This window comes from Antennarius striatus, chromosome 16 (genome assembly GCF_040054535.1).
Source record: "Antennarius striatus isolate MH-2024 chromosome 16, ASM4005453v1, whole genome shotgun sequence".
NCBI classification, from domain to species: Eukaryota; Metazoa; Chordata; class Actinopteri; order Lophiiformes; family Antennariidae; genus Antennarius; species Antennarius striatus.
This window is the reverse complement of record NC_090791.1, coordinates 16,895,609-16,920,760: the sequence shown is the minus strand read 5'-3', so window position 1 is coordinate 16,920,760 and position 25,152 is coordinate 16,895,609. Positions and strand designations below refer to the sequence as shown.

The 25,152-nt window shown below is 42.3% G+C and overlaps 1 protein-coding gene across 3 annotated transcripts; it reads right to left on the bottom strand.

The window, feature by feature from the left end:
* Nucleotides 1-387: 387 nt before the first annotated feature.
* Nucleotides 388-24,905, bottom strand: cpt1a2b (carnitine palmitoyltransferase 1A2b). 3 transcript variants are annotated; one of them, XM_068336184.1, is made up of 19 exons: nt 24,778-24,905; nt 19,091-19,233; nt 17,953-18,092; nt 14,905-15,082; nt 14,648-14,749; nt 14,383-14,520; nt 12,990-13,067; nt 12,712-12,819; nt 12,484-12,571; nt 12,134-12,329; nt 11,766-11,954; nt 10,607-10,712; nt 10,234-10,350; nt 5,747-5,911; nt 5,295-5,423; nt 4,600-4,755; nt 4,361-4,474; nt 3,926-4,018; nt 388-3,342 (listed from the first exon to the last, which is right to left on the bottom strand). In XM_068336184.1, the coding sequence occupies exons 2-19, from the start codon at nt 19,229-19,231 to the stop codon at nt 3,253-3,255; spliced, it is 2,328 nt and encodes a 775-aa protein (XP_068192285.1). In that variant the 5' UTR covers nt 19,232-19,233; nt 24,778-24,905; the 3' UTR covers nt 388-3,252. The 3 variants fall into 3 exon arrangements, with proteins under 3 accessions (XP_068192285.1, XP_068192286.1, XP_068192288.1); XM_068336185.1 differs by having other exon boundaries at nt 24,802-24,895; XM_068336187.1 differs by lacking the exon at nt 24,778-24,905 and adding an exon at nt 20,861-20,899.
* Nucleotides 24,906-25,152: the final 247 nt, after the last annotated feature.

The following is a 25,152-nucleotide window of genomic DNA, read 5'->3' as shown; positions in this document are numbered from 1 at the left end:
CTAACAGGTGGACTCTCTGGAACCACCAATACTGAGGCAGTCCCAGGACAGCGCTACGACATCAAGGACCTGCAGGGGAAATCTGTTCTACCCCTGGGGCGTGGCCGTAGACGAGGTGTGGACTACATCAGTGACCTCATGAACATTCTCTTTGGCACTACTGCCATTGGTGTCCACTACCAGCTTCTGAGACTGGCTTGTGTAAGATTACATTAAAATAAAAATCTCCTGAACTAGGAGAGAATATTAAAATTTGTTCTGGACCTGGACGACAGCGCCGATGCAGGACATTTTCAGAACTTTGACCTTAGAGATAATGTTTTAAACATTCCGGTTTGATTTAGAAAAGAAAATTCAATGTAAGAACTACTCAAAGGTAAATCACTGTAGGGTAAATAACTTTATTTCAACATGCCATCACAATCTGTTAAAGGCCTTCTTCACAGTCCACAAATGACATTTAAATAGGTTTGAGAAAGAAAAGCACAACGAGCCTCTTTTACAGCACAGATCAAAAAGCATACGAACTACAGCACCCACAAATTTAAGAAAATTCAAGCTCTGCAATTAACCAAGAGTTAAAACAGAAGTTGTACAGGTTACATACAAGACAGTAAAAAAAAAAAAGTCAAACCTAAAGTCAAATTAGGTGAAGTTGATAACTTGTTTTCTCACAGCAATATGAACCTGCTGGTCAACTTTTGCTGTTCTTCGCAAGAGGATCAGCGTTCGAACTGTAGAAAGCCTGAGGAAGTTGGTGTCATCATCAGGAGTCACATGATTACAATGACTGCCTTCAGAGGCCAGCTGAGGCATTTTGTGTTTGATGCCCCCGAGAAAGCTCCAATCAGAGCCAACAGAGTAATGCCAAACATCAGAAGCCCTTGTTTAAGAGACTCTTAAGAGTCCTGTGTAGCCCTGAAAGAGTTGATCATAAATAAAAGGACAAATGGATGCTCTGGCAGTCAATAGCTTAAGACTTGATTACTGAAGCGGCTGTGGCCTGATGTTATTCCAGCAGGAATTTTTTTTTTTAACGGGAATAGCTTCAAAGCATGAGAAGGGATGTAGAGGAAGTTGAACAAAGCGATCATCACAAAACTATTTAATCGGTGTTGCAATTCTTAAAAGTTCATGAAGTCTGTATGAGAGGGAAACGGGAGAAACCTGATGGTGAACACACAACAACGCCAACAGTAACAGATGGATTACATGCTTAACAAAGAGAAGAAAAAAAAAGAGACAAACTTTACAAGGTTTTCACTAGGAATTGCATTGATCAAATAAATTGCATTGAAACTGTTAATGAATGTCTGAATTCAGGCACTAAAAGTGTTTCTTCAGTATCTTAGCTTAAAAAACCCAGAATGAGACTGTAAGGAGAAGTACCTGATTAACCTCCCTCCACAGCTCACAAATGAACTGACAGAGGAAGGCTTCGTCCGACTTTCACATTTCTAAATGTTTACAAGAGGTTCTCCAGGGTGTTGGTGAGGCAATAAGGCTGGATGAATACCCTTTCCTAGAACAGCATTAAAAAACACGACTGCGCTTGATGAGATGGAGCATATCCTGACAAGAACGGAAAATAGCTACACCTCATTAAATCAGTCAACTGAACAGATAATAAAAATGAAATATAAACAATTAAATTTGCATTTTTAAATCCTTCCCTGTTTTCTTCCATCCTTCTACACACGGTTGTAAGTCACATCCAGTTACATTGAGAGTTGAGCTGGTCTCCGTCAGAACAAATACAGGGCATGTCCAACGTAAAGACGTATTTGCAATTTAACGGTTAGTTATCTGTGACACTGCTCTGAATTCTTCTGCACAGTTTGGAGTCCACAACAGCGAGGTTTATGTACAAAAAGACATTTGGTTCTCACGGTGTCTCCATCTCTCACTCCTACGATCCTTGTTGATGTTTACGCGTCAAGGTGACGGTGAAGAAGTAAAAGATTCTTAATGATGAAGGTAAGGGAGGTTGAGAAAAAGCCCCTAGTGTGTAAAAAGTGTTAAAAGCCAAGCAGCGGTGTCACACAGTCGCCGTGTGTGAGGTCATTAAAAACATTGTAACATGACAGAGCGCTTTCTTAACCTTTTCATCCTGGTACACGTTTGTGGTGTCTTACTTGTATTCTGCCTACGCTGCCCCGACCATTACTGGTGGCATTACACTGTTTTAAATCGATCCGTTCCTATCTGTAACCATTAAGAAAATGAAAGTGGAGGTCTCCATCTTTACCCCAGATTTGATGTTAACATGATTTTAGCATCAATGGAGCACAACAAACAGATGATTCTAATATATAAGTCAGGGTCAAAGAATTGAGCCTAAAACCAGTGACATCTGTCGTCACTCAATGTAAACACGTATTAAAAACACCACCTTTAACTTTCACTATGAGATTTGGTGTTTACTGCTGTTACTGGAAAGTTATTTATAATCTGGCCGACCAGGATAACTCTTAGCTAAATATCAGCATTTCTATAAATGACTCGATTTGTGAGTTACCCAGAGATCAGCTGATTCATATCAACTGGAAAAGTTTCATAGTGGCTGTTGTTCAAGGTTAGACTGGGGGCTGTCATCGTCTATCAACATCTAGCCCCATCTGATCAATCAGTATCAATAAAGTGACATTAATTGATGATAGCTATCTTAATCAGAGGTCTGTGGACCAGTCAGAAATCATCTACTTTGTTTTCTACAACAAAGAAGCCCATTTCCTGTTTCATGCTCTTTCAGTAAGGATCTCTTCTCCGTGAATCTAATAACAGAATAACAAAAACAAAACAGATCAGAGAATTAATGCTGAAAAGCTGTCAGAAGTATTTGCCGACACCTATTCATACAGAAAATGCTTTGAACTGCACATTTTTAGACGAGGAACACAAATCATAACTCGAAGTGAGGTGTGGCTGCTTCTAATGAACCTGTGAACAACGGAGCCACCGGTTACCTAAAGACGTCCCAAAGCTCCTTGTGTCCTCATTGTGCCTGGTTTATTCTGTTGTCAACATGGCAACAGATGAAAAAAAAAAGCGCCGCTACGATTTTTATCTCCCTTTGATTTAACTGACTTCATTTAAAAAAAAAATCTTTTACAGATTTTGCTTTTTTTTTTTAATTAACATTTGGGGGTCCTGAATAATTGGTTGTTACAGTCAGCCGGGAAGACGGGAATATTTGCGTGTGGTGAATGTTTTCTGTCATATTCCTCTTCGCTCCTATGTCTTCGGGCGACGCTAAGACGAGGACTTTTTGGTGTCGGGGCAGAAGAGAGCCAAGTTGTCCTGGAGAGCTTTGCTTATTTGAGCTCCAAACCTGTGCGAGTTCTGCAAAGTGTAAAAATCACATTTTGAATTATGAAAGAAATATGACAAAAGCTAAGGTTACATAATTGTTGAACTTTGTGTCAGATCTGATACGATATGTAAACTGCTTCTACTTCCTTCCTTCATTTGACATTGGGAAATATGAATATTCTTGAACATGGAAGAGTCTGCTATAGCGTGTGTAGACATGTCAGGTTGTTTGTTCATGCCGACACTAAAAAATCTTACATCCTCACTCTAGCACATAAAAAGTCTAATTTTAAACACATGAGATCTGTTATGATTTATTTCTTGAAACCATAAATTTGAACACGTGATGCTGATATTGGGAAACAGGAAGTGAAACCAGATAGCCAAGTTCATGCATCGGGACAGTAACAGTGATCCAAACATGTCAGTCGCTCTGGTCGAACCCTCAGAACCATTGACGTTGGAATCTGATGAATAATATCTCTGTCTGCACTTCCTTTTCCCATAAGCCATCTCTCCAGCACGTGTCTGATGGCACTCAGTGTGTTCTAAGTGCCAGTTCTAGTCACTCAGTATCTTACCTAAACAGTGACGAAGTAAAGGCTTCACTTACTGTCTCACTGCAGGAGTGTTTGCAGGATACGTGGAAGTTGATCATATCCTCGCCCACAATGATGTATGAAACCCCATAACCATCGTCAGCAACCTGCCGTGAGCAGAGAGGTCGTCAGGGTCAATCGCTGCCAGAGGAGAGCCTCAAATACTGTGTACGTTTGTAGAGTTTGTAGGGTAAAAAAAACTGTTTTGTAGAAGATCCTGGTAGAAATCTCCAGAATGCTTTCAGACCTGAGGCAGCTTGAGTGAGTGATGAGGACCGCTCTGGCAAAAGCAGTGCAAAAATCTGATACCTACCCAAGTGACCTTAAAATGTTTCAAATTTGAATAGTACATTGAAGTTATTATGTGTGTTAGTACCCGTGCTTTGAGGGGTAAGTCAGAAAGCAAGGGGCACTGGAAAACAAAGTGTGTGTGTGTGTGTGTAACTTACAGGTCCAAAGCCCCCACCCAGTGATATGTATTCGGGGTGGTTCTTCAGGTCAAACAGCTCCATCTGCTGCACCGGGGTCTGACTGGTGGAGAGGCGCCAAGGCTCCGACAAAACCTGGAGCAGGACAACACGTTTGACAACAAGTGTGTTATCAACGCATCATTTAAGCGTTTTCACGTCACAGACTGTCTGTCCGTGAGAGCAGAACGATGCAGCACTCAGCCACGCTGAACCCTAACCTCTTTGAGAAAGGGCGACTCCACGCCCAGGTATTTGGAGACCACGTAGAGACAGAAGAGGTGTCTGTCGATTCCAGCGCCGGTCATAGCCATTCGATAAAGGTTCTGGTGGTTCTCCGCAGCCAATCGGAAGAGACTTCTGCAGCGATCCTCTGACTGGAGAACAAAACCACACTTTGAATTCTATAAAGATAAAATCACATACTCTACAAACTCATTAAATGATTTGACTTCTGAGCAACTATTAACAAGTTAAAGTCTAAACCACAGTTCAGGTTTGTGTTACGTTGTGTGGTGTGTTCATTCACATCACCGTCCCATCAGCATTGTCTCTCTCACTCAGAAATACACACATACCTGTATATATTTATATACATAAATTTTTTCAGTTGACTTTTGATTTCTTCAAATCATACTCAGTTTTTTTCAAATTTTTTATTTTATTGTGCTTATTGGTGAACACAGCCTGGTGTAAATACTGTAATTGTTAAGAAAGTGAAACACCGAAACAAAAAAGGTCAGCACACTGTTAAACTCAACCATGATTTGGTTTGATCCAGGTGGACAACACCTATGTGTGTTTTATCAGTATGCTTGTGTTGACTCTCTTCCGTGTTTTTCTGCAACGTTGGATCAGAAGCACCTGGAGCTCCGCTCAGACGCTTCTGATTCAAGCTTCCAGAATCTATCGGTACCTCTCCATTCTCCAGAGCTTTGACGAAGGCAGAACTCTCGTTGGAGCAGGATCGCACCGTCTCGGTCCTCCCCTCCCTGAACAGACGGGTCATTGACGCTTCATAAGTCAGGCAGAAACCACCCCGATCCTGGAGGAAGGAGGAAGAGAAGGAGTGGTTTAGAGAAAGATGAAGCCACAAGACTGATAAAAACAATAAAAATATTAACATATACTCAGTTTATATAGAGCCAACAATGTTTATCATGGTATAAACTTCAGTTAGGTTCCATAATGAGATCACAGGAAGAGAAGGCAGAGCAACAGGAGACCATTTTCCACATTGGTGCTGGACACAGATATAGAACACCAACACTGGTGTTGTAGGACGGGATCATTGTTTCGTTTTCATGCCATGCATTACAATATCAACTCTGTCATTCAAACATTCGTGTGTTGACGTGAATGTTTTACCCTGTAGTATGCCAGCTGTAAGCTGAGCTGTATGAATGCATCAGGGCTGATACGTAGCTTCTTGATCCGGCCTTTTCCAAAGTCTCTGAAGGGAAACACGTGACAGTCCACATCATCTGCCACTGCCTGGGCCAAAGCCAGAGACCTGCCGACCTGCTCCTGGACCTGAAACAAGCAGATAAGAAAATGACTCAACAACTGGAATCAGACCAATGAGATTTGATGTTTCAAGGTGGAGGAAAAAGGCTTTTGTTTCCAGGCTTTGTCCAAGGAAAAAGCACACGTGAATATACAAGGGCATTTTGTATAAATTAATAACTGCGTGTTTGATTGAAAAACATCAAAACTCTTGAATTAATAGGAAGCAAACAGTTTTACACCTCTGACTTTAAGAGCTTCTTGCTTAAATGAACACTGAAAGAAGATGAGCTACTTTCAGTTCACGTTTTCAGTTCAGTAAAAGCTTGTTTGCCACTTTCTCCTGAAGCGCCCTTCCTTTTCCTGGAGCCTGTATAATTTCGGACTTAAAAAGCCTTGGTTCTTTTTTTTATGTTCCAGTCGGATTGAAATTTTTTCACAAGAGATGCTGTGATCAAAAATGGAGCCAACAAGCAGAAGAGGAAAGCAGCCAAGGAGAGCGATGACTCCTCCTGGAGCTCATTCATGTTTCAGATCGTTTCAAAGCATCTTCAGGATGCACAAAGAAACGGAAAGTAAAGTTAAAAATGCAATGTTAGCATGTTTACTGTAAAACTTGTTCAATGATTTTCCCCTCATACGTTCGTCCATCTGTTGTGTTAACACAAGTTTTTCTGACAAATATTGTAACTACTGTATATTTATGGTTTGAATTAATTACTTTAAGTTCCATCAATGTTTAATGTAAGCCCCGCCCCTCAAAGTGGAGAACAGGACACATAAACTCATCTCCAGGAAAGACATATGCAGCTCAATCAATTTAAAATATCATGGAAAATGAAAATTTTATTATTATTTAAAAAATGTGAATAGCTTCGTAGTAACCAAATATTATTGGAAATGTATTCCTAAATAAAGTACAGTACAGAAGTGGGAATGGATATCTTTAGTTTAGCCTGGTGACAAGTTAATGTGACTTAGATCGCTGTCATGCTTCAGACAGCAGACATGAAAATGATTTTGAGAAGAAAATAATTTTATTTCTCTCTCATCATGCCTCATCTATTTCTTTTCAATCTGTTTTCTACAGAAAGACTTGTTCCACACCAGATACAACTCGTTTAACATTCACCACGTTTACCCTCTCTGCTCAGTGTCCTAGTACACTCACATTTGTAGTAAATATAGTCCAGCTGAGGTTGATGGGAATGACTGAATTAGAGTTATTAGCAAATGCATGCAAAGTATTCAATAGCTGTACGAAAATCTATAACAATCGCAGAGCTGAAACAGTTCTGCACTAAAGCAATGGATCTCTACCATCTTAATAAAACAAACAGCTGCACTATGAACTCCCACATCCTTCACTCTCGTGAAGTAAGCTAGAAGAAAAACAGTTTGGTGAACGGAGTAGGATTTCTCTTTGCCAGGTGGACATAACTCAGCTGAATACTTTGGAAACAATTTTCAAGTTCAAAGTGCGTTTGATTGTATGATAAAAATCTCGAATAGAACACATGCTGCTTCATGACCAAGAGAAGTGGACAGACAGCATTGAATAACGTCATGGAGAACGCCTTACAAACACCAAAGAAACACTTCAGCAGGACAGATCAAGTCTCCTTCTTCCCCTCCCCTTCGATCATCCTGTAGGCGGCAGCTCTGACAGGAACAACAGGACTTTTATGGCAGGAAACCACCCCAACTCACTCTCAGAAGGCGTGTCTGTTTATTTCATTTACTCCCTCTGATAGTCAGCAGGCTTTTGTGTTTCCTTCTAGACTCTTCTTCCATTAAAAAAAAAAAAAAAAAAGAAAGAAAAATTTTTCTTTAAAAGTTTTTGAAAATAAAAAGTTCTCAGCGACACAGATTCTTGCTCTTACACTGGAGTTCAGCAGACATACCAATGTGAATACTAATCGTTAGAGAACACAACCACCGGAGTTTGTCTGAACTCATTTCGCTCCTGAGGGAAGAGATTCTGGCCTTATAAAAAAATAATCATGGAAAAACTATTTCGTCTGGAACGCCATTCCACACAAGTCAACATTCTCGGTCTGATAGTACTGATCAAAACTGTGAAGAGACGATGATGAGTCATGCCAAAGTTTTCCTATAATCTAATTCCATTTTAGGCTCAGAGTGAGGGTAGCCAGTGCTCTGGTGGTCGCTGTGAGCCCATTAACATACGGGTTACGGGTTAACCAGTATCACCCCCATCTCTCCATGTGCTGTGCACCTTATCCTCCAAGCCCACCAGTACCACCCCTCAACTATCCATCGGCTGGGGTCCTGCTTCCTTTCTTCCTCCGTGCCGCCATACAGTCATCCACACAGCTGTAATTGTGCCTTGACTTTAGCAACCTTAACCATATTGATACTGTCTCTATCTGGCCTATCTGTCTCTCTCTCTCTGTCTCTCTCTCTCTGATGCTGTTCTTGTCTTCCTTTGATTTCTTTTCCACCCAACCGGTCGAGGCGGATGGCCGCCCAAAAGAGTCTGGGTCCTGCCCAGAGTTTCTTCCTCATGGAGGGAGTTTTTCCCCGCCGCTGTCGCTTATGCTTGCTCTGGAGGGTTCAGTTGGGTTTCTCTGTCAAAGCGCTTTGAAATGTCTGCTGTCATGATTAAGCACTATATAAATAAAACTTGATTATGTGGGACCTGCATTACTCAAAAACAAAAACATGAGTCTGTCCTCTGACGTGATCGACTTGATGGCCCACAGGCGTCATCTTTTACTGGAAGGAGCTGACTGTGGAGACCTCCCTGATTATTAAAACAGTCAATCCACCAACGAACTATGATTAGCCACTGAAATCCATTATTCGACGTGTTGAATATTTTACCTTGCAGAACAACTTTACGGAAAAGTTGAAAGCAAGTTTTCCTGTTTTTGGTCTAAGTGTGTGTCAAAGGTGCTGAGAGAACATTCCTTTGGTGGTGAAATGTACTGGAGGAAAGCGAAAAGAAGCTTCAGATGAACCCAAAAGGGAAGCCATAAATAAAACACTTAAAGATAGGAAGAAACACTGACGTGTCAGATGGGTGACTTAGACTGCTGTATTATTTTCTTTTATCGTTGTCAGGGTCAGAGACTTGGAGTAGAGCTAAAATACACACCATATTCCTGATTGGTCTGACGTGCAGAAGCACAACCATGTAAGTCACTGCTCATTTACCTTCAGTGTGTTGGTTTGACCAAAGCTGACACATTTATGTAAACTGCACCTCCCTGTATTTGTTCGTGTAACGTCCTCATTAGGCCCAAAGCCTCCAATCCTTCAACTGGTTCTTCTCTGCAGATAGCAGACTGACAGTCCTAAACCTGCAGTGATTCACATGTTGGCTGGCTGCTGCTTTAAATCCAGACCAGAGCTCCACTGGCCTTTGATGCCTGCAAATACCGATGGAATAGCAAGTCCACACCAGAAACAGAAAATATGACCCTGCAGCTGATTACTCAAAAAGTCATGAAACTCCAGTAAATGTTAGACTTATCTTCAATAATAGAGTGCATCAAAACAGACGCTGTTTTTTTTTTTAATATTGTCACTTACTGTCTGATGGAACCCAAATTGCTGAGATCACCAATGTCCACATACTAGAGACAAAAGTAGAAAGTACTCTGGATGGCAATCAAAAGTGGGGGGACCAGCTTCAGGAGGTTAGTCAATTTATTCGGCTGGCCTGTGAAGGTCAGACTTCTGACCAAAAGCTCAGCTTTATTTCTGTCCCTGATCTGCAACGCCTGGACCGTGTGCTGCTTCATATCCCTTCAATCGCTTTGACCAGCAAAGTTTAGTTTTGTGACAGAGTTCTTACCTGAAACTGTAAAATTTCACAACTACTTAATATTTATTTTCTCAAAGTTGTCCTGAAGAGCTGTGTTTAACAAACAAACGGTCAAACGGCTTGATGACATTTTGACTGGAAAGTTTATATTGAAAGGATTAAAAAAGCGGAACTGATATAACTGTCCTTCCTTGGGTTACTTTCTTCAGAAAAAGAAGAAATGTGCTTTAGTAACCCCCAGTTGGCTGAAATCCTGTGTTCATAAATCTCTCCTGAACAACCATGACTGATGATCTTTTCACAGCGTGACCTTGTTTATGATCAGCAGTCATTCAGGAACCTGGCTCTAGCAAGCAAGGCCAGTTTAATTGGTATAAAAACACGCATTCGTCATTTCATTGGAAATGTTTTAATCTCTCTTAGCAGATGTGAGAAAGTTTTGCAATCCCAGATGAAAGGAACAAGAGGTGGTACACTCGTCTGAAACAGGTTTCTACACTAAAGACTTGCTTTATACACATCAAGTTATGCTCTAGACTTCCAATCTAAGACGCACCTCAGATGGGATGTCCCAGATGAGCCTCTGTGGTGGGGGGAGACAGGGCTCGATGTCACCCTTACAGTGTCCGTCCTCAGTGTAGCCCAGCTGGAAGGCATCAGTGGCCAGGGTGTACTGGAGCAGAGAGACGGAGGCTCAAGCTTACATCCAAACATATATGAAAAACTCTCACCCCCCCCAACCAATTAGACCAGAGAGCCAGCACTGACCCCAAATCAAAAGTTTTCAAGCAGAAACGTAATCCCACCACATCATAACGGTCTAACTTCACCATTATTCTATTTCTAAGAGATGAGCATCACACACACACACACACGTGCACACACACACACACGTGCACACACACACACACACACACACACACACACACCTCCCAAAGGTGAGCAACTGTCGGTGCATCGGCCCAGGAGTGCTCTGCGTTCAGTCCACTCTTCCCATTCTTGTAGATGACAATGGAGAAGGATTTATCGAACCATCTGAGACACGGAGGAGAGAGGAAACAAGATGTGACAGGAAACAAGACTCTGAACACAAACAAATAACGTAATACGTTCTAACAACCACATTCTATTAGAATCAAACACAAATTAACGCAAACAGAAGCTGAGAAACGATAGTTTACATGGAAATAAAATCTAACCCTGCCCATGGAATCCATTACTATTCTCTGTTCTGCGTTTGGATCTCACCATCAGCCTGAGAGGCTCGCTAGCGCCTCTGTGAGGTTGAGCTGAGGAACAGCACAAACCAAAAAGTAAGTTCAACATGACGGTAATTTCACTTTATCTTCTGACATCGTGTGTGCGGTCCTTCTTTTCGTGGTTATTGTAATATTTTATGGTATAATATACAGATGATCTGCCTCAGCCTCCAGATTCATTCCATTTAAACACTGATCTCTATTAGATCAGCTCCAGACCACATATCAGAAGCATGAATGCTTTCAAGTCTAACTTAGGCCCCGTCCACATGACGACGGATTTTTTTGAAAACACAACTTTTTAAAAACACATCGAAAACGATTCGCGTCCACACGACAGAGCTTTCAAAAAAATCTCCGTCCACACGTAAACGCAGCAGCGCATTTTCGAAGACGGCTATAAGCATGCCAAACCATGTGGTGGCAGTATTGAGTCAAATTTTATCCAATAGGAATCCTCCGTGTTTTGTCGTCACAACACACGGGCCCATAAATATGACGTCACAGAGGTTTTTTGTCGCAGGCAAGACGTCAGCGTTTTTAAAAATTTCCGGATAGGCCGTTCACACGACAACGCAGACCCAGCGTTTTTTTAAAAATCCACCTCAGCCAGCGTTTTTAATAAGTTGGGTTTTCGTTCCGGATATCTGTGTTGTCGTGTGGACGGAAGGCGTAAACACCACAAAAAAGTTGCGTTTTCAAAAAGTTCTGGCATCGTGTGGACCGGGCCTTAGTTTCGTTGTTTCCATGACATCACTGGGTTCAACCGCAGCCCAGAAGCCCCTGTGCGGTGAGCATGCTTCTCTCCTCCCATTCCTTTCCTCCTCACCTGTCGTAACATTTTCCATGCAGCAGGGACTTGGCGTAGCGGTCCAGGTTTCCCACGGGGTCATCTCCCTTCATGCCTTGCTCATCATCATCTAAAGTCACGAAGAAGGCCGCTCTCTCGATGTAGTCTAGTGCTCGCTTGTTGACGCCAGAGCTGAAGTACCGCTTCCTCATCTGAGCCCACGGAATCCTGGGATGGGGCGACACATGATCCATACGGTACAAACTGAACGCCATCATGACATTTTCAACACAAGCGCCCTGTGGCGGTGGGGCTTTGGCTAACTTGGGATTTTTACCACACTTCTACACCCAAGACCCCAGCTCTGTCCAGAACGGACACGTTCCCATCGCGGCCGCTGGTCTCACCTCTCTCCAGCCGTCAGCACCCCCAGCTTGTCTTCTCCAGGTTGTGGGGGTGAAGAGTCATCCAGGATCTTCTGGATCTGGTACTCGATCTCCCTGGGGGACAGCAGCCGACCCGCCCGGTACACCCACAGGCGGAAATAGCGCCCCCTATGGTACACAGCTATAAACTCACTGTCCTGCCAGTGCTGGAGAACATCTGTGGAGAAAAAGCAAAAGTAAATCTGACAATAAAACCATTTGTGTTTTTACCTCTAAATTGCTTCTATTTTACAAAGTTTTTAATTTAGCATGAGGGTCTCCTTGTCTACAGGCTTCATGTTCAAACACTCAGATCCATCAGTGTGTGTTACCGGTTTCCTCTCCTGGTGTGCGTGTTGTGTTGAACATCCTCTCATACTGAGCAGCACACAGAGGAATGACCGTGCCTGGAACACGGCTCTGCAACACAGAAACACCTCCATTATTGATATTTATTATCACACACACACACACACACACACACACACACACACACACACACACACACACACACTTTACCCATTGGTGGATGAGCTCTGTAGGGGTGTGTGTGCTCTTACTGGTTTGAGTTCCTCCCGGTTGACCTTCCGGCGGTAGAGCAGCAGAGCGGTGATGGTGTTTCCTGCCCTCGCGGCCTGCACCGGGGTCGGAGTCACATACAGAAAGTCCTGAAAACACACAAACACAAATAACACATGAAAAAGTTTTAGAAATGAAGAGGCGTCCATCTGATCCGACTTATATTTATATTTAAAGCTGAAAACGGATAAAACTGAATCTGTAGCCGTCTTTTTGTAAGCTATAGAGGATAGTTCCCATTCCATAGTAGGATAGTTACCATGCCATAGTAGTTACTGTTAACCATGATGGGACCGCGGCTTCTCAAGTAGATGTATTCCTCCCACCAGTCGCTGACCTGAAACCACAAGGTGACACGTTCTACTTTGTGTGAAACAAAATAGAAAGAAAAAACCTAAAACCAATTCCAGTACATTTCACATCTTTACTGGTGAAGGAACATCCCTTTGTCGATCAGTGGAATGGCTCAAAAACCTAAAATGCATTTTGATGACATTTTGAGGTAGGACATGGCCCAAAGAACAGTTCAGGCCTTGGAAAAAAATCCAAATCATCTGGATCTTAAAAAAAAAAAAAAAAGCATTGCCATGGAAGGAAAGGAGCGATTACAAGACTTCTGATGCAACAGGTTATGTCTGCAGTGAATGACAATAATGTTCCAGCACAGAGACAAGATCAGACTCCAGATCTGCTGAACCAGAATGTTTTCCTATTCAATTTGGTTAACTGCTTAAAATGGTTTTAAGTGTTTCTTTGACACAAAGAAGTGCGCTGCGTTCCGTGAGTTTCGGAACGCAGCGCACTTCCGGATACTGTAAGCCAATAGCATGTGTGTACAGTATCACGTGACCACCTACTAAAAATCTGCAATGAGGTGAAGCCGGGCATCTTGAAGCGTGAATACGCGAGGGATTACTGTATAATCCTTCAACATTCCTCAAACTCATTCACCCGCTGGACGGCCCTTAATTCTTAATTCTACTCAAATACAAGTTTTCCGGAACACAACTGATAAAGAGTAACAGGTGAGCTCCACTCACATTCCTCAGCAGAAAGTCAACAAACGCTGATTTAGCAAACACCCTGTTCTCCAACACTACCTGTGTGCTCAAGGACGTGCAAGCTGGTTCTTAATGACTTAAAAAACAGGTAAAAATAAAAATACCTGTCAGTTTAATGTAAAAAAAAAAATACTGTATCCAAAACGATCTGAAGGTTGTACCACTTCTTGAAAGACAGTGTAAAACACTTTGCTTCTAAAAGGAAAAAGTGCTGTATGTGTATATTGTGGCCTCTTCTATCATCATGAATCTTCGACTTTAAATCGAAACTTGTCGACTAAAAAAAGGGGGGAAAAAGCCATTTCTTTTCCTGAATATTTGATCGTTTTGTGTTCACAATGTCACAGAACCCACATTCTTATTTTAACAGAGGTCCTGCTGTAACGTCCACACTCCGAGTTTTTATCTGTTAAAATTCTGTAAATTAAATAATTGGATTTATTATAATACAAACAGAATACATATTTACGCACTTCAAATCTGTTACACTTGCCTTCCATGACCTTTAAATCTTTCAGAATGTCTTCCTGATCTACTAACAGATTACTGGACAAACAGACGGAGCTCTAGTGTGTGACTGAGTACACTCACATAGTTGGTGGCCCACAGAGCCTTGAGCTTCAGGTAACGCTGCAGGCGGTTTCCCAGGTTCGACTCAAAGTCCCGGGCCAGTTCAGTCATCCGTTTAAACTCTGGATCCGTCAGCAGGGGGCGCACAGAGTTCATGTACTGACAGAAGAGGGCATCAGTGAGTGAGTGTCTGATGAGTCTTTAATAGTTAGTCTTCCTCCTGACCTTCTCCTCATGAAGGCCATGATATTAACACAGCAGACATGAAGTCAGCGTGTCCTCTCACCCTGCTGACGGTGTCTTTGATGGCAGGAACCGGCTGGTGAGGTAGAGACGTTTGGTAGCTGTACAGCAGAGGCTTCCTTCTCGACAGTAAGCTCAGCAAAGTCTGATGAAAACAGATCATGAAATTTGATTTTTGATTTTCTGTTTTTAATTTCAAAGTAATATTAAACTGGTCACGATGTTAGAACCAGGGCAACTCAGTTCATGGCCTGAATTGACCTCTGCAGAGCCTCCATAGAGGGAGCTGTAGCAGCTTACCACCCAGACTTTGGTGACGTTGGAAACTCGGCCGTGCTGCTCGAACATCCATTGGTGGTAGGAGAGGAGCAGCTTGAGGCAGAACCTGAGAGCGAGGATGAGGGAGAGCCACAGCAAAGTGCTGAAGACCAGCGCCGACACCATGGTCTGACCCTGGGCGCTGAGCGACACGTGTAGACTGGACCGGGGAAGAGAGAACAAATACTGGCTGGTAAAACAGCAGCAGAGCTGAGAACAGCTGACATGAACAGATGACTTTGAAACTCATATTTCATTATTTGATTTCTATTAAGAACGTGTGCACAAAGCCTAAAATGATGATGAAAGAAAAAGTAGAATTTTAATTTGTGAAATATAAAAAGTTAAAGCACACATTTTGTACCCTGACCTTTGACTCATATCATTACTCTGTTATTTCTTAGTGCTACAGATCCTGTGTCAGGTTCATGTTCATGTTGTATTCAAGCAAACTGCATGTATCCACATACTGTAGAAAAATCCAGAGGCTTCAAAATGATTAACAATTTGCATTAAAATAAGAAGCTCTGGTTCCAAACTCCTTCTACTGATGTATTTTTTAAGCTCCTGTAAGATAAGCTAAAATTTAAATGAAGTATATGTGTGTTTCTAAAATGTCATAATCTACATTTAGAAGTGCTGCACCCGAATTTACTAACAAACACATCCTGTTCCAGTTAATCACCTACTGCAGACAGCTACAACCTTGATGACGATTAAAATGTTCCAACATAGATAACCACAAGTTAACTCCCAACATGTAGAAAAACGTCTTATTGTTCTCGACCTTGTGTGTGATCTAAACTGTTACGACGCCTGCGCGCGTCTTTATCTAACCCTGCTCTATCCATTTTTTAATAAAAGAAAGCAGCCGGGTGGGACAGAGCCAGAGTCTACTTTGAATTGCACCAAGTCAAGTGCATCTCTTCTGTGTCTCTCCCTGCTGCAGCTGGTAAAACTTTAAAACCTCTCTGGGTGCCTTTGTCTGATGACCCTGGTCTAGCTTAGAACAGTTTTTGAGTGAATGTTCGAGATTTAGACCCAACAGCTCCTAACTGCTGCTACTCATATTTTTGTCATGTTTATCATTTTGACATGGGTTTTGCTGGGTTGAACGAGAGAGGGCTCCATTTTCTGATGTTTACAGAAACATCCCACTCAGGTATTATTATATGTAGGCTCTACACAGAAAATGCCCCAACTGTGACTTCTGCGTTTTGAGTAATGCCGTCAAAGAAGTCCTCACATTGTGAACTCAGTGGCCTCTGAGCCAAATATTGTCCAGTTGCCAAACAAATTTGTTTATAGCTCCAGGAAGTTTGAAATTTGAACTCTGGGTGAGCGGTCCTGACAACCTGGACGTAAATTTGTATTACTTCATATTTTCTTGTGCAGACAGATAACCAGAGCCCTTTGCTCCAATTAATCTCCGAGCACAACTTCAGTCACATCTTTATTCTTTTGGACCAAATAAAAAAAGTATTTGCAAGAAAACAGAAAATATTCTACTGATGCCATTCCACTAGAAAATATGTGACAAACTCTGGGCCTGGGGGCCAAATGTGGCCCGCCACATCATTTTATGTGGCCCGCGAGAACAAAAAATAAATAGCTCAAAAGTGTGCGTTGACCAAAACCACATTTCCCACAATGAAGTGATTGTTTTTTGTCAAGGTTGAAATAGCCTCAAAGTTAATGTCATTATTTTTTTATTCACTTGGAATGTTTGATCCTTGATTGATGGACTTCTGTGGGTTTCATAATCTGACAAAATAAAATAATTTATGTCATAACAGAGAAACAACATATTTTTTCTGTGCAACTCTAACGTTTGTAACTTGAATAACAAAGTCAGTTATTTAACATTAAGGATTAGTTACATTTATGTTACATTACATTGAGTTACATTTAGTTACATTTATAAGTTACATCTGGCCCTTTAGGGACAGCCATTATGCTGATGTGGCCCTTGGTGAAAATGACTGACACCCCTGCACTAGGAGATGACCTACTGTACATCTATACTACTGTGGATTGTTGCTGTGGAGAAGGCGCCAAACCTTCAGAGTCAACTTAAAATATCTCCCATAAAAAAGTCAACAACTAAAACTTCTGAATATTTAAAAAGAAAAACTACTGCATTAGTATTTGAACCTAGAATGTATTGTTTACCTTATAGAGCCCACGATCACATTTCAATGGAAACAAAAATTTAATCCTGGCACAACTCATTATCTTTGTTAATATTTGGTGAAGTTAGTGTGTAGAGATCGTGGACGTCTACCGACAACAGAACGATAAGAGACGTGATTCCTTCACTGATTTGATCCTGTGGGGACGGGGGATCATAGAAAACAGAAGAAAAGCTCCTGTCTAGCAGCAAAATGAGCCCACCGCCCCATATCAGGATGGAACAGAGTGTGTGTGTGTGTGTGTGTGTGTGTGTGTGTGTGTGTGTGTGTGTGTGTCACTGCCAGGTTGACAGTGAGTAGGCACTGTTGCAACAGCTACACCACAGTTGGTGATCTGACAGAAAAAAATAGGGGAGAGTTCAACAGCAAGCGCCACACCCACCCACACACACCCACACACACACACACACACACACACGTTTGCTCGAGACTATTACTCTGTCATTCACGTCCGGTTTGTAGTTCCAGCAGGTACAGATTGATTATTGGGCTTTAGAGGCAAATATTGAAACCAACCATGTGTATAATAACAACAGTAAAGTTTTAAACAAGTTAAAGTATAAAACTGGATTTGGACAAAGTGAATTTTCTCTTTTTCAGATACACGCATAGATGAATGATTAATGACTGTGCTTAGAATGTTTACACAAATGTCAGGTGTTGAATGATTCACCAAAAAATTCATTAACAGGTTACAGCAGCAAACGCTGAACACTGAGTCAGCGCCACGGATCGCCAGCGTCACATCAGACTGTCATCTCCTCAGACGTGCGTGTGTGTGTGTGTGTGTGTGTGTGTGTGTGTGTGTGTGTGTGTGTGTGTGCGTGTGTCTGCCTACCTGAGTGGAAGGTGCTGCTGTATCTTGTTGATGAGCCCCATGCTGGGATCTGACCTCATGTACATGGTGGCCAGGATCGCTATGACGACAAACAGCCACGATGATGGGCTGGCAGGGAACACGCCCTTGATCAAACTGTTCTGTTAGCACAGAGGAAGAGAGGCAGCGTCAGCGGGTCGTTTCCTGGGAGCAGACGCTCCTCCAGAGACGGACGGAGGTCATTCCTGCTGAGTGAACCCTGATGATCACGCCTTCAAGCTCCTCCAAAAGTCACTGATGTTACACTGATGGCTACCGTTGTGTTGATTGTCATCCTTCTATGGTAGAGTTAACATGTCACTACCTGTTAGCAAAGGCCCAGCATTCCTCACTTTATCTCCCCACCTATATATTTGAATAAGCTCACTTGAAAACACTGTCACCAACTCCACCCACTACCTGTCAATCAAGCACCCAACCGATCACTGAGCATCTGCCAGAAGGAATCACGTGAACAATATGGCGTAAGGCGTCTGCTATGTTAGGAATAGGGGGTATAGGGGTATTCATACATGGATACAGTGTATCCATGTATGAATACACTGTATTCATACATGGATTCCCGAGTTAACATATTTTTTTCATGTTTTTGAGCAGAAAGTCCAAACAGCAGGAACGATACAGGAAACGGCAACGATTTCTGAGAGACACTTGCTGGCTAGCATGAACAGTCTGTCCAGCTATGGTTTCCGTCTGGAATGGGACAATCGATGTAGTATCCAAAATGCTCCTCGGGCATCTGACAAAAACGGTCTTCAAGTAACTACACTTCTGTTCATGTAGTCACGAACACTTCTCTAAAATTTCTCTTTTGACAGGTGCCTTTTCCTTTAACGTTAGCTCCTTTCCCAATCTCACCATTAGTTAGCTTTCTTTCTCCAGTGGAATCAAATGAGACAACACATCTCTATACAGGTGATGAGTGTCACAAATGTTTGTCGTCAAACCATGTTCGAGCACCGTGACCCAGTATGACCCACCATGCATCACAGCCAACTGCCTACGCTGATACTGATTGGCTGTGGGACAGTGTTTCCAATGCAGCGCTGGCATGAATGTGAAACATGAAGAAGGGAACAATCCCGCCAGTCATCCTCACCCTCATGCGGCTGAGTCTCTTCTTCCATGATCGAACCCCTGATAGGTAGATCTGGTTCAGGGCCTGGTAGGACAGCTGCAGATCGATGCCTTCGGGCGTTATGGTGAACTGGAACGCCACCGCCTGGTGGGCCTCCGCCATCACTATGGAAACAAAGGAAAATGTGATCGCCGGGTTCCCTCTCGGAATGATATCCGCTGGTTTCGCTCTTGTGTTTTGCTCACATTCTGAAACACTGCTCAGCTCTATGAGACTTTGGTACAAACACATGACATAAGCTCTGGCTCCTCAGCGTCATGTGGATGAATCATATTATAATATATTGATTTTCAAGAACGCCATAATAAACTGTTGCCTTCTGACTATAATGTAATGTTTATATGCTAGGAGTGAAATCACTGCACTGAGGCCAAACTAATGGAGCCTTGTGATGGAGTTCATTCATGTTGATCTGTAGGGAAGCAGAGCATTCAGCCTGCCGGTCAGCGTCTGTGGGAGCTACACCTGCAGCATCACACTGGAGAACGTGGAAAACGTGAGGTTAACAGTTCATAGACCAACAGACGTCTTATGGTCTGGTATGAAGCAGCATCATCAGCAGACATCAAGGCTTGCCTTCCAAAGTTTGTGTGCGGCGAAAAGGCCAAAAGCAGTTTAAAGCAATCACACATGACCCAATGCAAATATTTGTCACATCATCTCAGCTTCTGTTAACACAACACCGGTTCTCCAAAGCAGCGCCTGAAGGAACAGCAGGGAAGGAAAACAAGCCACGCTGGAGAGGGACAGACATGGAACTATTGTTTCCAGGCTGCTGCTGCTGGTTGACTCAGTCTGGACGGACAAAGACTGAAACACAACTCTTGTGCATCCGATGTGAACGATTAACATTCCCTGAACTCTGTACACCCTCAAACGAACTCTGCAGACGTTCAACCAGCGCAGCAACATTCTGGTGCAAGGACTTTCAAATCAGATCCTGTAAGGGTCACCGACAGAAATGCCTGACATGGTTTCAGACAATTACGGATCATCTAGCAAGGCAGCGGTTTACGGCCCTACCTCCTATCTTGCTGGGATTGTTGAGGTTTTTTAATCTCAACAGGAAATGGGATGAGATCATCTGCATTGAACTTAAGCGGCATCATCACATTCTAACAATTCTGGAGGCCGTGTGTACTGGAAAGACTTCTAGCACGTTTCTGGGCCATGATCTCCATGACTGAGGTTCTGGTCCTGAGTTACGCTATCTTTTACTTTTCACGAAAGAAAACAAGTGTTTTTAATTTTTCTAAAATGTGTATCAACAGTGAAAAATAAAAAGTTAAAGTTAGTAATTCACCAAGTCATCTATGAGCTAGTTATACAAGTAAGACCTGTTGAATGCATTCCATCCCCCCAGGTGTTCTCAAACACGTTTTAGTGGACCGCTGACAATAACACAAAACTTTATGACAAAGGCATAAGCTGGTTCTTAAATTAATCTGTAACTTCAGAATATCTAAAAAAGTACATTTTAATCCACAGTGAATCTGTAGATTGTTATTCCCATTTAACTCTCGCAACTATTTCAACTTCAGCTGCTTCAAACTACAGCAGCAACACAGCGTCCAACAGCCGAGTCCACATTAGAGCAGTTTTAGTGTCTCCACTCTAGAGATATTTAAACTAAATTATTCTACTTGACTTTTTTTTTAAGTAGCTCTCAGCACTACAGAACATTAAATCCTAATGGTATGAAAAGCGATGACAAATTAACAGCAAACATACCTGCAGCAGCAGAACACGACCGACTAGATTAACCCTTTACTAGAGACGCTGTGTTTTAAACGGTGCTGACAGTAACTCCTCTGAAGGGCTGAACAGCCTCCTCCTTCCTGCAGGACGCTTCACCGCCACAGAAGCTCCAGTTAATACATAACCAACATTACTGCCTCTGACGAGGGACGGGAAACGTTAGAAATATCACTTATCACAACTTCATAAGATTTTAAGTCCAAGAGTAAAATTATTTGATTCTCTGCACAAACTGTGGCCGTGCAGTTGATTCTGGTCTACGCAGGCCAGAACACCCAATCCCCTGATTTCTTTTATTCTGATGCCTTTTCTGGCAGGTTTCTCTTGAAATCTTATCTTTTCAACATCTTTTAACGGACATACCAATATACCGTCTAGTTTGGATGGGAGCGGTTGTGGCTCAGACAGGCACATGGGGCTTCCAAAGCAATGAATGACTGACTGGACAGAAAAGTGAAAGTGTTGATGCTCATTTTGTTTGTTTCCAAAACCCTACAGTCCTGTTTCCTCAATGTTCTAAGATTGGACACAACTGAAGCTAACGTTTAGCATTGACACACTGCTAAACTAGCTGAACAGACAAGCACAACTTGAATGGAGACATGCCAGTCATGTGTAAGGCTGAATATCTACAGAGATTAGGTCAGTCAGTCAACCATTTGTGTGTGTGTGTGTGTGTGTGTGTGTGTGTGTGTGTGTAACAGACTGTCTACACGCCTGTTCTGCTGCAGCAGATGAGTCCAAGCCACTGATACACACTGGAGGATGATGACATGTTTCCAGTTAGTGTCACACATCCAATAGAAAGTAGGTCAATATATAATCTCTGTGATCACACACACACACACACACACACACACAATGTGATTGAGTGAGTGCGTGTACCATCGCTCTCTATCATCACTTCCTCTTCCCTCTAACCGCCCTGGCAAGTTATTCTTACTGCATATTTCCCTCTTCCCACAGCCAACTGTGTGTGTGTGTGTGTGCGCGTGTGTGTTTGTGTGCTTGACAAAAAGAAGCCAGAAATGAAAAAGAAAGAAGAAAGGTATGAAAGGTTCAGCTGCAGACCATGTGGTTCATTTCTGAGAAATGATACCATGACATCATTGTGACCCCAGCAGCTCTGACAGACTGGAGAACTAGTTTCTCTGAATGCGTGATGAATAGCTGTCACCCTGCTGGATGACCCTGCTCTCCAACACAGGTCACATCTCAACCTGCTTCATTGCAGAGCCATCAGATCAAAAGAGATCTCCGACATGAAGAATTATTTGGTGATGATCAACCACATACACCTCCTCTACCCAGCGCTCTGGACACGTGGAAATCAACCTGACAGACAGCAGAGCAGCATCCTCACTCCTTTCAAGTCTCCAAATCATCATCCTCACGCCACATTTAACCCAACTCTTTGCTCTCCACTGAGATCCAGAGTGGAGAGAATCAATATAGTTGATGTGGTTTGCAGTTAATTATCCAGCCTGCAATTATTTTGTCCCTCAGGGGGCGTTGTGTTCTGGCTCTGATGAACCTCCATGCAGATGAGGCCTTCATTAGATGAGGTAAACACAGACTTCTGCAGCACTCAACAACACAACAACTACTTTAAGTCTTAGTCAGTGTTGTTTCAAGTGGTGCTTTAGGCCTACCCTTCAAATACTGCAAGAACCAAGAGTATTAGGTAAAGTTGAGCAGTAAAGGAAGTAAAGACAGGTGTGAAGAATCCCTGAAGATACAATGGACCAAATAAAACACTGGGTAACGAAGCAATTAAACTCTACTACAAGAGAAATATATTTAATCCTTGTGTCAGACTTACACAAAATAAGTTTGAAGAGATCGGTGAAAAAGAAAAAACATTTATAATGTTCATGTTGTTAAAGATCCAAGCCAACTTTCAGAGACTTAATTTCAAACTTTTACACAAGGTCTTTCTTCTAAGAACTGGATTTTCTTACATCCTCCATGTCTGCACCACCGCTGACTCAAAAACTCAAGAAAATTGGACTTCAGAAGCTTAAAGCCATCTAGTTCAGACACAGAAGTTTTATTAGCTATTCTGAGGACGACATAATCAATCCTGTAACTTTTCAGACCTCTGGATCAGCAAGAATGATGCTGTATAGAACACCACCAACAGTGAAACATGGCGGTGGTTCAGTGATGCTCTGGGGCAGCTTTGCTGCCTTGGAAACCAGCAGCAAGAAGACAAACAGAGTCCATCAAGCATCAGGAAAACCTAGAAGAATCACCTGATTGAATCCACAGAAAATCTCTAGTGGGATCTGAAGAAGGTGTTTGTAGCAGGTAAACCAGGAATATTCAGGAAGTGGAGGGGTTTGTTCATGAGCTATGGACTAAGACTCCTCAGGAACGCTGCCAGAAGCTGGTGTCTGGATGTTCATCATGTTAGCAGCTAAAGGGTCTCTGCTAAAAACTAGAGACATCTTTTGTTAAGAGTTGAATCATTTACAGACTGCAGCAGTTTCTGAAAACTGATTAAGCCCAACACTAATTAAGCCCAACACTGCAATCAATATTCTCCTTCTCTGTTTTCAAAAAATTGTCTGATAAAATACCTTCTGTCTTCATGATCTTTGCATTTGTTCTTCTGACAGATTTGTTAATCCATTTTTTTGTACTGATTGTGCGTGATTTGTCTTTACTGCCTTCTTCTTTTTGGAATTAACACACAATTTTTGTTGTTGTTTTCTTCAGTTGATTGTTTAGCCTGCATGTCTTGAATTTGATACAGCCATGTGTGGAACTCTGTACACGCCTAATAAGGCTTCGTTCCCACCTTGCACAGTTTTTGTACTCGTACTGAACATGTGCTAAACAAATAAAATAAAAAATAAAGTGATTCATGACATAAATTGAAAAAGTAAATTAAAGAAACGTGTTGCCGTAATATCTGCTGAATTGAAATAATTCAAGTTTTCTTGTTTAATGTGGTTGCTGCAAACAGATGAAGTGTAACACGCTGGTATAATCCTGTGATGCTACCAGAGCTGCTGACTCCTCACCTGAGGTCGGTAAAATGTGAAAGAACATGCTTCACCTGCAGGAGCGTGGAGCGCACGCGAGAAGAACGTCCCAATGCACACACGAGCGCAAGCGCGGCGGGAAGAAAGGCGCGTTCACGAGCACACGTAAATTCCTGCTCCGCACTGTAAACTAATGAACTCGGGTTCATGTAGCTTACAAGTACTTTACCATTTTGTTTATGAAATAAAACGACTAAACTGACTTTAACACCTAGTAAGCGCTGGTATTCTTTACTCTTTTTAGCCAAATTAACTTCAAATATCCGGTAAACATCGTATTGATGGGAAGTGCAAGCGATGCTTTGAAGCCTTTCATATTGGATAAATCTCATTTTAACGTAGAGGGTATCCCTGCATGTTGCTGAAGTTTGTATTTAAATGTATTTCACGGCACCGGTAGTCGCTGTAGGGTCTCAGTGTCACCCAAAGGGTGTCATTTCAGTGGGAACGTTAGCGTGAAGTCATCCTCAGCTCCTGGCCGACATCAACAAGCTGCGTTTAAGGAACTAGTTCATGTGAACACGGGGCTGCTCCGCCACCACATCATTATGATGCTATGTGGGCGGACAGAAAACCCTAAAAGGCCACCAATAACACACACAAAACCTGAAAGCAACACCTTATCAGAATTCATTAGGAAGGGAGCTTCCGTAGGCACTGGATCCCTGTGCAACATCACTACTTATTAACACAGAGTGGTCCATTCAAAGCTGAGCACCATCTCCCACTCCACGATGAATAAGACCAAACATTGTAAACCAAGGGGCGTGTGCACTTTCTCCTGAGGAAAAATAGTGCTACGGTTCAAAGAGGGACGGTTTAAATAGTATGAAACTATACCTGGACTGTTTTTCGAAGAGTTACCTCGATGAAAAGCTCCGTACAATCGTTTGACTGCTCCTCCCTTCTTCTAGAACCGACAACAGAGGCACTCAGTCGAGCCCCGTCTTCAGCCAACAACGCAATCAGTGCCAGCGGGCAAAGATAGGGTGAGCTAAAAAGAGGAACCACTCTGATGAAAAGTTAAAAATACAAAAAGGATGAAGTGCCGAAATATGATTTTGGGATTTAAATCATCCAAGCATACGCTTTATGTATAATAGTAAATAGAATATATGTATTAGAATATATTAGAGAATTTTATGTCTCAGCTGTACAAACTAAAATTGTTGGACATATTCATAGTAGAGTGAGTGCTCTTCTTTCAATTTGCTC